General features: G+C 44.0%; 1 protein-coding gene across 2 annotated transcripts in view; it reads right to left on the bottom strand.

Annotated features, from left to right (window-relative positions):
- The window catches only part of dym (dymeclin), a 93,478-nt gene that overhangs the window by 22,597 nt on the left and 57,187 nt on the right, over positions 1–13,694 (bottom strand). For both annotated transcript variants that reach the window (XM_064306875.1, XM_064306874.1), the window contains one exon: positions 8,873–8,978. In XM_064306875.1, coding sequence (XP_064162945.1) covers positions 8,873–8,978 — 106 coding nt within the window. The remainder of the gene's footprint in view (positions 1–8,872; positions 8,979–13,694) is intronic.

Below are 13,694 nucleotides of genomic sequence, written 5' to 3'. Positions count from 1 at the left end.
TATTCACTAGCTGAAACCTAGCTGGGTGGCAATGACGCCATCTCAAAATGAACTGACGTGTGCACTGATTAAATTATTTCAGATTAGCTGCTTGGTCAAACATTTGTTTTATATAGAACTCTGCTAGAGAGCAGTCTTATGAAATCTAATTAAAGTGCCCATGGTGCAATATTACGCAACAGCGCACTGGCTATGAGGGCATATCTGTGTGAGATCTGTATGTGTGCACGTGTGTGTGCATGCGCACATGAGTGCGTGTGTGTGTGTGTGTGTGTGTGTATGTATGTACAAATTAACACACATAGATACTTACTGTAAGAACTTATATTATGGTTGTTTTTCCCTTGAAGACACATACACAGAGGTTTGATTCTTCAGTGACAAAATCACAAAAGATGATCAGAAAATACCCCATCCGGCAGCACACAAGACAGCAATGAAAGGATGTGGACTGGCAGCTTTACCTCCTGGTCTCCCTGAACCTTCTACAGCCCCTTGTGTGGTTCTCACCATTTTGAGTCCTTGACACACACTTTCCCTGTGTGTAAAGCCGTCAAAGCCCTACACGTCTGTGCTGATCTGGGCTTAGCAAAACAGCATCAACAGAAAACTGCACAGGAAAAAAAACTGCACAGGTAAATAGATTATCACCCAGCCCTTTGCACTGTGGGAAAGGATTCTGAATCAAAATTGCTACACAAAAATAGTTGCAATCCAAAAATTTAATCTGGCCAAACTACCCTCAGGGCACAAGCCGCGACAGTGTGGTGGAGAGAAGAGAGAGGGGGAGAGAGAGATGCAGCAGAGAAGCAGACGATTTTTTGGATGCCCTAAATGGGTCAGTCTCTGACCTGCATTATGGCCTGATGCTTTCAAAATTGCGCCACTTTGGTGGAACGTTTGTAACCCCCTCGAGCCTCTTCCACTGCCAGCTCAATTAAACCAGATCAGAGCAAAGGGGGAGCCTTCGGACAATGGGCTCCATCACACAGGCCCTGTTGTGCTGAAGCTACACAAAAGCACTTCCTGTCAGAGGAGGAAACAGTACAAATCCGTTACAGTGGAAAGAAGGCCCAGAGAGGCCAGTGATTTCTTCAGGTTACAGCAGATTAGCTCTGTTCATCCAAAGTATCAAACGTTTTGGTTCTGTTACTAGCAGTAATGCTCAACTCTTTTCATGTGACAAATTAATAGCGTCCACATTCCCAGCCTTGACAACCATTTTCCTGGTGCTGATTTTTAAAAAAAGATGGCAGGGGTTGCAGTGTGGTGAAACTGGACCAGATAACCATCGGTTTGAATCCCTGGGCTGTCACACCCACTGTGAAAATGGCTTTGCTTCGGCTTAAAGAAAACTGAGCTGTCTAAATGTGTTCCAGAATTTTAAAGATGCAAGACTGCAGGCAGAACAAGGAGGAGGGCGTGTGCTGAACAAATAAATAATGAAACATAAAATAAATAAACCATGTAGCCGTCAACACCGGTCCAAGTGGAAACTTAATTAGAGCTCTTCCCATATAATTACAGGAGCGCTCATATGTCCTTTGACATTAAAGGCACTGGAAAAGTGGTGGCAGTGCTCAGATGAATGCCACTTGTGGTGAACATAACTTGGGTGTTACTCGTGCTACAAACTCCTTAGCTCTCCAGCTTAGAAGAGGAGCATATTCAAATTGGTAGATATTACATCTACATCTAAATTCGCTTCAAAAAAAAAAAAAAGTTCTCTAACATGCTCTTTTTCCATTTTGTCCTAGGCGTACTTCCATTTTCTCATTTGAGCCCACACAGGGGAACACGTGCACGAGAACGTGCGATACAACACAAAGTGCAATCGGATTCATGACTTGCAGCAGAGGCATGGAGCAGTCAATCCGCACAGGGCACGAACAGGTCATCATCACCAAAGCACAGAATTCTTCTGACCCTCTGGGCTCACACTGGGGCTTGGAGACGTGGGCTAATCTGAAATATGGCTTACAGTAGATTAGCCGCTAGGGCTGCAGACTGAGGGGTGAACCTGAGCCGCCGGTGACCTGCTCTGGATCAGGGTGCAGGTCCGAGTGAGCATGCCCGAGGGCTCATGACCACACGCAACAAAGACCAGGTTGCCAGAATTCAGCCCTCCACTTCTGGGCAAGGAGGAGGCATAAAATGAGCCAAAATAAGAAAAGGGCTCAGTTGATCGAGTCAATTTAAGTACAAGTGACTTAAGGAAGCCCTTACTTACTGTGACATTTCATGCCCAGCGTACAAGCGCAAGCTTGTTGACAGATGGAAGTGCTGAAGAGGGGCTGCGTATGGGACAGACTGCATCATTATCATGCCGCAGAAACATGGGCGAAGGCAGATGCTAGACAGTTCATTTAGTACAACTACCCAGAATTTTGAACTGAATGGATACAATATGACTGGGGTCCAGTTAACTGGAATAACCTTCCTTGGTCCTACATAATTGTCATGTCGCTTTTTTACAAGCCACATGTAGCCAGTTACGTATGCAGTACCTGGGACACATACAAGGACAACAGGTAATAACACAGAAAGAACCTTGGTAATGAAACACGCTTCCAATAAAACCAGAGGAATCCTGGGATACGAGACAAACCCAACGCGTATGGACACTTGGTAGAAGGGATAATGGAGGGCAAGTGAAAATTCCTTAATCTGAATTTGGGTGACTCAGCAGTTTCTGCCACCATTTTGAGGTAAAGAGCTGAGGGCAAAAATGCTTTGTGGGACAGAGCCAAAGTGATGTTTGTGTCCTTGTTATCTGCATCCAAGGGGACTGTCGCTGCATACACAAGACAACGGCATTCAGGACCAAGAGGCAAATGCATAAAAACCCTGAAGATTCAAACACATGATTCTGAAACCACTAAAATGTGAGCATGACACATTATATAATTCAATTATATAATGTGACTTGTTTAATGCAGCCTTAAGTATAAATATAATGCACAATGATGCCATGCTGAAATATCGCAGAAATGAACTTTATTGTAAATAAAACAAAAAAAACAAAAACAAGAACACTCATGTTCCAAATGATACTTTTCTCTGCCGGTTAGCCGGTTAAGTGGGCCTTTTCCTGTCTCAGCTTGAACATGATGGACGAGGAGTACTTACATTAAAATGGACGTAATGTATGACATGCATTAAGAGGCAGCCATTTAATAGAGAGGTGCCTCCCAAGTTTTTTTGTGGAGTTAAAAAACTACTCATGTATACTTTGGAACAATGAGCTACGATGCTCAACTCATCAACAGAGCAGAAAAAAGGCCAGTAATAATGTTTTTACTCTTCAGTTGCCTGTATTCAGGGAATGCAATAGCGATTATAAATTTACCGTCAGCATACTCCATTAATACACAGAAATAAAACAGTCTAATTGAGGGAAAGAACCTACTGCAAGGAGTTACAAGACTGCTTTACTCAGGATTTGAGTCTACTACTGAGTGATCAGTCTCCTATGCAAAAATACTCTTCTCAGTCCTTCTCTCTAAAAGAAAAGAGTCATACACGCACGCACGCACGCACGCACGCACGCACGCACGCACGCACGCACGCACGCACGCACGCACGCACGCACGCACGCACGCACGCACGCACAGGTAAAATGATTTTTCTTTTTGTTTTTAATGGAACCCAGATGCTGGGTGTTAATTGTGTAAAGCAGCGTCTGGAGACAGCACTCAAAGGGCAGGCACAGCAGGGCTGTCTTAATTGCTGCCTGGCACCGTGATGCGGACGAGCTCCTCCAGGCCCAGAAAAGCCTCCTAGCTGCGAGTCCTGCCGCTGCCTGTGGAGAGGCCTCCGACTGGGGGCCGGCCCATCCTGACTCATCGCCCCTCCGAACGGCCCTTCCACCGGATGACAGCTTAATGAAGGCATATGACAGCGAGGTGGGGGGCGGGGGCAGCCGGGACGGCAACCCGCTGGAGGCAAAATACCGAATTCTTTTGAAAAACATACCCAATTAGAATGGCTTAAAAGAATTCCATTACAAGACTTGAAAAAAACCCACACAACCCCCCCCCCCCCCCCAACCACAAGAAGGAGAAGTGTAGCCACCAGCTCTCAACGTGCAGGCACAGTGACAAAATGGAATGAATTCTGTCGCTGCATCTCTGTTCTTCTGGCATTTTATCTGTCTGGAATATTCAACTTAATCTCCACACTGCCAAAGTAAAAATTAATTTTTTAGCCAGCCAAACTATAACTAAAAATTCAGATACACTACATCTCCTCAGCAGAAATACTAACCTTACATGCACAACACATTCTGAATAATTATCCTTATTCTGATATAGGTCCGATGATAGTCCGATGATGCAGTTTACAAGCATTGTGAAAGGAATAACCAAATCGTATTCCTGTAGACATGGTTGGCTGATTATTTCATTTATGTCCTTTGGTCAGTACTAAAAGACAGGGTCTTTGTAGTTCTTCCATGCGTATGAAGTGTTTAAAATTTGCTGTCTGAACCACTGGTATTGTTTTTTTCATTTGCCTTAAAATTAGGGCTGTTGACATTAATGCATTAAATCATGCAACTAATTTTAAATGATTAACACGTTAAACTTTTAAAAAATGCAATGCAACACATTTTCCTTTTTTTGGCCGTGGCAGCCCGCATAAGTGCAGATTTATGACCACATTTCCCATCCACCACCCTATCTATGACAAGATTCCCAATCAACCCACCTTTCTTTAATCACTGTAATTAATACTTGTAATTAAAATGGGTTGCATGAGTTAATGAGTTAACACTGACAGCCCAACTAACAGATTGCTATCTGGCTCTACCACCTGTGTCTCACTGGTTCTGTGAATTGACTGAACTATCATTCGCATCTTTCATTTTGTCTGCTAGAGCCTGAAACAAATCTCCATTTCATTATTTTCTGACATCTTACAGAAATTAATTTTTGTTTGTCTTTGGTCCAGAAGTGAGGGGTCTGTGCTTGCTGCACTATTTCTCCAGTAAACTAGCTTTTACAGTAAACTGAGTTCGGATGCAGAATATTCAGAATAAGGGCTTAACTGGGTTTTGCTTTTTGGAATACGGTGTTTACATGAGCAGTGTCATAACTGGAATACTTGAGCTTTCTGAATAAGATTTTAATAATGTGCATGCAAACAAGGTCACTGAGACTTTCCTTTCACCTGTTCGGAAGCACAAAGGACTGGCCCAAAACAGCTAGTGTATGTAGGCAGCAGGGGCACAGCAGAAATGGCTTCCAACTGAACCATTACAAGTGCTTATGAGGGTCATTGGTCTGAATTTTTTAAACCCGACCATCAGTTTACTGCTCCGTGCGAGACCCCGAGCGTTCTCCCGGTGACCCCGCAGGTGACCTTTCCCCGTTCCATCTCTGTCCTGGCACCGGCCACCCTGAGCACTGGGCCGTCCCGCCTAGCGGTTGCTAAGGAGGCCGCGCCGCATCCCGCCAGGAATGACTGATATGAGAACGCCATCGGTCCCCCGGGCCCCCGCTCCTCCCGGCCCTGACGCTAACCAGCCGCAATTAAACAAACAGTGAAACAGCAGCGCGAGCGCAGGCGAGCTAGCGCTGGGGGCGGGGGAGCTGCAAACGCCGGCGAAAAATGTCCCGCAGACAGCGTTCGCTACGTTTCTTTTTTTAATATCCCCTTTCCTAAAAGGCCAATTACAGGTTCCTGACGATGCCACATAAAACAAGCATTAGGCTCTCTTTCCAGCTCTGCCGAGCCAAATTGCATTGTTTCCAGATGCCAGTCATTCAGCCTTGCGGCCATCGCAGAACGAGGCTCTTAAAGTGACAGCTGGTTTCTATTGGACTTTTAAATCAGCTCTGGGCTGAAGAGGGGAGGGATGGAAAACGGGGGGAGGGCGAGACAAAGAGAGGGGCAGAGAGAAGGGGGATTCTGGACGCTGCCCAGCCCACTCCCATCATCAAAGGCCTGCCTCTCACCGCTGAAGGTATAACAAACCCCGCAGCTCCAGGGGGCCCAAGGCCATCCGTACCGGCGCGTATCTCTCCGCCCCAGCTGCCCAATCCCCTCCTTTTTCACGGTGACGGACACCAGACACGAGTAAACAGCGCTGAAGGCTGGGAAAGATAGCCTGTCTGAAACGCAGCGCAGACAGGAAGATTGAGCTACCCGCACTCGCGCAAGAGGTCGGCCCCTACTAGCGTCCTTGCACAGACACAAAGCCATTCAGACGCAGGTTCCTCCCACCTCCACCAGGAACACAGCATTGAAGCACCATACCACCGAGATCAGACAGACCGGTGCTGGAGGCCACATGAAACATTGTCTGAGCACTCTGGATGACGCAGGCAAATATTTATGGTACCGTGGCTAGGAGGACAGTGGTCATACATGCAGTAACTGGATGGACAGGCTTCCAAAGGACAGGTACAATTACAGCCCTTCAGAGCTTAGACAAGCAGTGGACGATTGTGGGTGGAGGGTGTGTTGGGGGGGGGGGGGGGGGATTGGGGGTGGCACAGAAGGAAGCTGGGCAGGATAATTGAGCCCTTCCAACTTCAAACCAGCTGCTGGAATCTGTACCTCTCAGCAGGAGTCTTCATTTTCATGTACGTTCTACCAATTCTTTCACTTTGAAATCATCACAGACACAATCAAAGCAGCAAGGGAACTTAGACGCAAAGATTTCAATGTTGCTGAACAATTAAAAATACACAACACAGCGAGGTCATCTCAAATGTCTCGCTGCAGAAAACATGTTTTTATAAAGACTAGCCATAAAAACAGCGTTCCTGTTATACAAAGTATTACAAATCCGTTACTATTTCTACACACGATCCTCTAGCTTACAATGAAAAAAAAAAAAACTATGCTCATGGTCTAGAAAGGCTATTGCTCAATCTTATGTATGAGTTTATGACATGCAGTCACGGAATTTCAATATATCTGGACTTGATTAGCATGGAAAATTAAGGCCCGATCTCGTTTGGGGGCATCAGAAGCGAGGAGCCGGGGTGCTTTGTGCTAAACATGAGACCACAGAAATGCGGACAGTCATAACGCTCAGAAGTACGATTTCTCCAACACAAAACCGCACAAACAAACACAGGAACAAATAAACACCCAACAGTGAAAGACAGAAAGCACAGAGAGACCGTAAGCTCTCCTGCAGCCTTACATCACACTGCAGCCTAGCAGAGGCTCGCTACACACCCACACGCACAGCTCCACCTTAAATACACCACCTTCTCCACCCTGCCAACCCAAAGTCTCCCTGAAGACATACAGATGCTTTAGACAGAATCTCTTTCCAAACAAAAGACAACACAGTTATATATATTTTTGTTAAAACCCATAACTACAATAAAAATGAGAGGAAAGCAGCTAATAACAAGGTTAGCTATGCTACAGCCCCACACTCATGGCATGGTTGGTGCGTCACCTCACGGCTCTCTCCTGTCATTCACAGTTCCAGCTCCAGCTGGGCTCGAGCTCACTCACTTGCATAAAAACAAACCGCTTATTTCAATAAAATAAAAAACACACAGAAATGTGTCAAACCACGAGTGCACGTTCAGCTTCACACACTAGGGATAAAATTAATAATACATTTTAATTATTATTATTTTTTAGAAGGTGCTCAGCTTTCTCATGAGAAGACCCACATAATAAAGGGCATTGGTTTCCTGGGACCCCATGTGGTTATATGTACCGCACCTCTGGAGAGGTGGGGGAGAGAGGATGGGATTAGGAGGAGCATCGGGACCAGCTGTCCGTCAGAAGCTACAGGGAGCACGCTCTACTTACAGACCAAGCCCCGCCCCCCAGAACGTCAGGCTCCCTGCACTCAGAGAGGGCGGTGGGGGGCGCTCACAGGAACCCCACCCTCTGCCCGCGCACCGTACCGCGGGCGGACGGGCCGCTCGTCTCGCCCCGGAGGAGGGCTGCGGCTCCCGCGCGGGCTGGTCAGCTTCAATTACCGCCGAGCACCCCCAGGTGCGGCGTTCTGACTCCGCCCCTCGCTCGTCTGCGGCGGGAAGGCGCCCCGCGCGAGCGGAGAGACGCGGCGTCGGCGGAGGCTGCCGCTCGCTCTTCGTTCGCCAGGGCCTCCCTCCTCCTCCTCCTCCCCACTCTACTCTCCATTATCCCAAACAATGCCATTTGCCATCGCAGGGATGGTATGTTTTCCTCATGTTTTCAAGACACAGTTTTGAGAGAAGGCCGTTTTCAACATTCATGCCATTGTTGGAAATCTGATGATTTGAAATCTGTGGGAGGATTTCTATGGATGGCTGAACATATTCAGGAAGAAGGGTTATTCTTTGTATCAATACAATATAAGGTTCTTATCCTTCTCCAAGGGACACAAATAACCATAGCATTTGGGGAAAGTTTTCTGCTCTGGTTGAGACACAGAGGAAAACAAGCCCCTCTAAAGCCGTATTCCCGCTGTCTAAACAACTGTGCAGCCCACTCTAAAATAAAATGCACAGTGACAAAATAAAAACTGTATAAAGGTATGTGTGAAGTAGCAGTTGCTTAAACGGAACACAAAGAAAACGCAATCTCACTACAGCTGAATGGAGTATGAATACCTCCAGCAGACATAATGAGGGCCATTTTGCCATGTAAAGACATCGCAGCAAACTGGGTCTGGGCCCGATCAAGCAGGGACATTTGAAATCACAATGCCAGGAAAACAAGAACCAACCAAGGAAAAAGCAAAAGGTAGGCAGGAGTGCTAGTTTCTGAAATATACGCTGGATTCATGAGTTTCAAAGGAGACTGACTGCTTCAATAAGGTCTTGTAACTTCAGCTGTCTCTCACAGTGTGGGCCTGAGCCACAATGGCTTCATTTACTCCCATTCCCTGGGGGCTCAGTGCAGTACTCACATAGTCAGGCAGGGCGGCGCTGTTGTCTGACCCCAGTGGTCCCCTCAGCGACTGCGTAGCCTGCTCTAGAACCTTGTTGTGCTTCTTGGACAGCAGTGCAAACAGGCTGAGGAACCGTGTAAAAGAGAGAAAACAACAGAAATGTGGAGTGAGTAGGAAGTCAAACTCAATCCCTGGCAACTCCATCCACACACAGTAGACAGTTCATTTCAGAAAAACACAATGTCATCCATCTTTATTCTTTATGGTTGCAGCTGAGTAAATCAACAAATAAAGGCGCTTCAGCTAATGGAGTTGCACAATATACTAAGATACAAAGCTGACTGAAAATATAATCCACAGCTGAAATGCCAGCTTCCTCTCAGTTTTATTAGAAGAGTGCATGGAATGAGATGAAAGGCATAAGGATTTGTACATTTAGGATCATATTTATCATCAGCAGTCTTTTTAAAAACAAAGGTATCATATGCTGATCCTTTAGAATTTTCTATATAATTTCCCCCAACACAGTCAGCATTATCAAACCCACCACTTTGATAATCTGCATGAGGTTGCTATGGTTATACAAGCTGCTGGCAGAAAACATTTTCCTTTGACCAGGTAAATATTAGAACTTAAGCGCAATTCCAATACCTTCTGCAAACAAAATATTTGCAGTATTTATTGTTGTATATATTAGATTATATTGCATCTGGTAACTTTCAGTAAAGAACTCAAGCTAGAGCACCAGAGCAACATGATTAACACGGAACAAGAATGCATGCATGCAAACCAAGCCATGTGAACACAAAGGAATTAAAGGCATGTTGCGTTAACAGGCCAAGTGATAACTTGCATCCATGGAACTAAAATGTGTTAAACACAATGGCAGGCTGAACAAACAAAAATGAAAGGCAATGCAACTGGCATGCTGTGCTAATCAAGAGCTCCAAAGGGTTGCATGCAGGGTTAGAGTAAGGGTTAGTGAGCTCCTTTTATCCCTTAATATTATTCATTTACACTTAAGCGGCAAAACAAATGGAATCCACCATTTTCTGGCTTTTGTTCGAATTCCCCACACCAGATGAAAACTACAAGAACCCATATTGCGTGTCACACAGGTGATTCTGCAAGGTGCTTCGCAAAGCCCCGGTCTGTGACCCATGGCCAAAAGTTACTGGATCAAAACACATTTCATTTAAAAGGGAACCTCCCAATGATATCTGCTTCCCAATTTGGTTCCAAATCCAAAATTGTCTTGTGTTATTCATGCGGAGGAAAGGGAACTACTAAGACACATCCTTTACGCGAAACAAAAGCAAACGCAAGCACATTAATGCAGATCAAAGACTGTCAACGCTACGTCCCTCGATTCAGAGAGCAGTCAGTGTCCCTTCAGAAAGCCAGCCCCTACCAGAGAAGCCACAATCCCAAAGTACATTGTTCCACTGTGCTAGAAAATAAAGGCCTCGGTTTTATTTTTTGTTTTGTTTTTAATTTTGAACTGGTAACTAATGAGAGATATTTTCCATTTGCATTTTCAGTTCATGTTTTTTCCCAGTGAAGGTTCCCTTTAAACAGATTAATCCACAGTTTACATTCATTACAAGAAATTATGTGGCTCTTTTGCCCGTTAGTAGTTTCACAAAACTATGCATTAAAATATACATTTGTTGTGGACATTACGCGTAAGAGTCAATAAGTTTTATACTGCCATTTGGTAAATTTCTATGCATACTTATAATGAGATGTCCACAAGAGCTGTGTGTAAGATTTATTATGAAAAAGCTTGCATGCCAAAATGGTACACTAAGGGTTGTTTTGGATTGTGCTGTGATACTTTACACTCCCTTAATGACTTTCTTCACCGCCTCGTTTTCAATTCCTTTTCACCCCAATGCTGTAAAGCCATTTCCAAAAACAATAAAGTCTCATGATTTCCAAGGAATGACTGAGGAGTATGTTTTTTCACTGTCCCATAACAGGGGGCTCGCCATAAATCCCACAACAGACTCTGTCCACGGTATTGTTCTGTTTACTCTGACTCTCTAAATCTGGGATGGCAATACTATGTCCCAGGGACCAAGCCTGTCCTGCCAAGGCCTTTGGTTTGGCCTATGAAAGGGTTGGTCATTCATATAAATGCTATGGTAAGTCCGCTGTATTACACTGATTCAAATCATGTTTTTTTTAAATATGCATAAACGATCAAGATCCCACCCCAACTTAATACAACAGTAATACAAGGCTGTCTGAAGCCATGTCCACATAAAAATAATAGGCTGTGTAAGGCTTTGCTGTAATGACAGGCATCAAGTGTTGAAACACACATACCTACAACTTTTTTTCCCTACGCATTTACACCTGGAGATTTTAAGATTTTGGTGTGTCAGTTATTAGGGAGATTCTGGTTTGGCTCTGGAAGCTCAAAACTCTGGGCATATCTGCTCTAAATCCTTAGAGGGGGTGCTGGCTGGCAGATGGAACTTAATTTGCATTCCAATAAAACTTCATGACTTCAGTAAAGTTGCACTCTTTGGATAAACTCATCTTAGAGTTTTGCCATCATTCCCTCTTTAGGGGGTCTTATTGATGCACTATAACATAGAATAGACTTCTTCCATCAGACAGATCAGGGTTTATCAAAAACATGAAATAACACCAAGTGCTCTTAGCTGTGTACATCACAGACAAAGCACCAAACTAATTCCACCCATAGTGGTTACAACTGCAGGGCAATATTCCATAGCCAAACAATACTCAAAGCAAAGAATAAGAATACTTCTTACAAAAACCCACACTTCCAAAACCTTAATTCACTGCTTGTGTTTATGGTTTGAAGTATAATAGATGCGCTGAACTGCAATTCTAACACCTATTTCATACAGTCTCAGCTTCAGACGTGCATACTGCTGTTCTGAAAAAACTAAATTACCATATTTATTCACCTTCTCAAGGTCTCCATAGCCGGCTCAAAGTGGGCTTCCCCATGCTTTAATAACCACTGGGGAATACAGAACGATGACATCAATTCATAATGAAGGCTACTGTATACAAGTCTGCCAGCTTTAAAATGAGCCCTAAATCTGTTTTCTTGACTTAAGTCAGGGAGTTCCATTAAACAGATAATCTATAAAAATACAATTTGACCAATTTCATTTACAAAATGGATAAATGTTAATGATATCAATGATATCAAGGCTAATTATATATAGCCTTTTAATAATTTTAATATTAATGCTTTTACTGCCATCTGACTATGTTGGAGTAAAGGGTGTAATACAATAACTGCTGCATAGTGCATATTTTATCACACACTGTGAAAAATCTAATTTGTACGTGAAACAAGGGATATAAGGAAGCAATGACTTCCCAAAATGTCATATTTTCAAATGGGGGCTTTTCAATAATGGTGAAAGACATTCTGAGGTGTATTACAGACTAGTGTTAAAAATGTTCTAGGAACATTAAAGTGGTAAAAGAAATGTATTGTGAAATGACATTACTGCTATTCACTGCAGAGGGAGCTACTTGTTCCCTGCACGTGGGTGAGCATGACCATTTCAAGGCTGTCTCTGAACAATTCAACAATCAACTTGTTTTCCCCAAAATACTTTAAGGCAAAAGTGGAAGGGCAATTATGATTTCAGCTGCTCTAAGAAAATCAATCAAAAATGGAATTTACTATTGCGCTTAAGAAGATGGGACAAAGGATTCAACAGCTCATCAAGCTGGGATCAGGGCTTTTTTCAGATTCAATTCACTGCTGGGGCAGTACAGTTCTGGAGTACTTGGAGTATAGTCAAGGTACCTATAATGTGTCAGTGAATATCCACAAACACAAATGAACATTATGAACAAAAATAAACTATACAATAAGCCCTGGAAAAGTGCAAAAATATATATCTGCAGAGCAAACATATTTGGGCTTCAGCAATTAAGCGATAATGGATCAACTTAGCAACTAAAATTACGTGTTGATTAATTTAGTCTTTATAATGCGGATAGATATGGTTCTGCTTGCCTGCTGGTTCATAAGCATTCTTTATATCCACAGTAGGTGCAGAACAAGAGTACATCAAGGCTAAACAGAACTTTCAGTCTTAAGGGAATAACACCATAAATATAACCAATATCGAACATAAATGTGAAGCTAGTTATCATGCCTGAAAACATCGCTGCGGATAGTTTTAAAAACGACTGTACAGTAAGAGGAGGAAATTACATCAGACAAGAGCAATCCAATGGGAGAAGCAGCCTTGCTTTGCTGTTGGCCGAAGTGACAGTCCCATTAACAGAAGCCAAAAACCTTTACGCAGCATACGCATTCTGACTCTCCTGCTCGCAGTCCGTCTGGATCTCCCTCCCTGCTCCTGACACGGCGGAGCGGACCACCCTGCGCACCGCTGACGGACATCTGGGCTAGCTATCCTCACGGCGGCCCCGTCCTGCCAGACCCCCCCATCCGCTCTACCCAGTGCACCACACGGTTCAGCAGAAAAGGTTCCGGAAAGTTTCGCACACTTTGTCTGTGATCCCCAGGCTGAGGATGTTGTACAACATGGGACTGACCTAAATAAAAGGCTGGACATTCCAAATTTGGAGAAAATAAACCACATGTCTATTTCACTACTAGCTCAGTTCATTGATAAAAAATAAATATCCGCAGAGCACTCTGATCAATAACTACAGGTGACAGTGAAATCCCAGGTGGAAAAGCTAATGCAATGGAAAACCTAGGCTTTCGTTCCTGTGTGGCTAAGCTACAGCCAACAGTTGCATGAAATTAATCCTCTTACATGCCACACAGTCTTAATATAAAAATAGAACTGTATTTTTATAA

The sequence above is a fragment of the Anguilla rostrata genome, chromosome 14 (genome assembly GCF_018555375.3).
Source record: "Anguilla rostrata isolate EN2019 chromosome 14, ASM1855537v3, whole genome shotgun sequence".
NCBI lineage: Eukaryota > Metazoa > Chordata > Actinopteri > Anguilliformes > Anguillidae > Anguilla > Anguilla rostrata.
The sequence above is the reverse complement of the archived record's forward strand: the minus strand, read 5'-3'. Positions and strand labels throughout refer to the sequence as shown.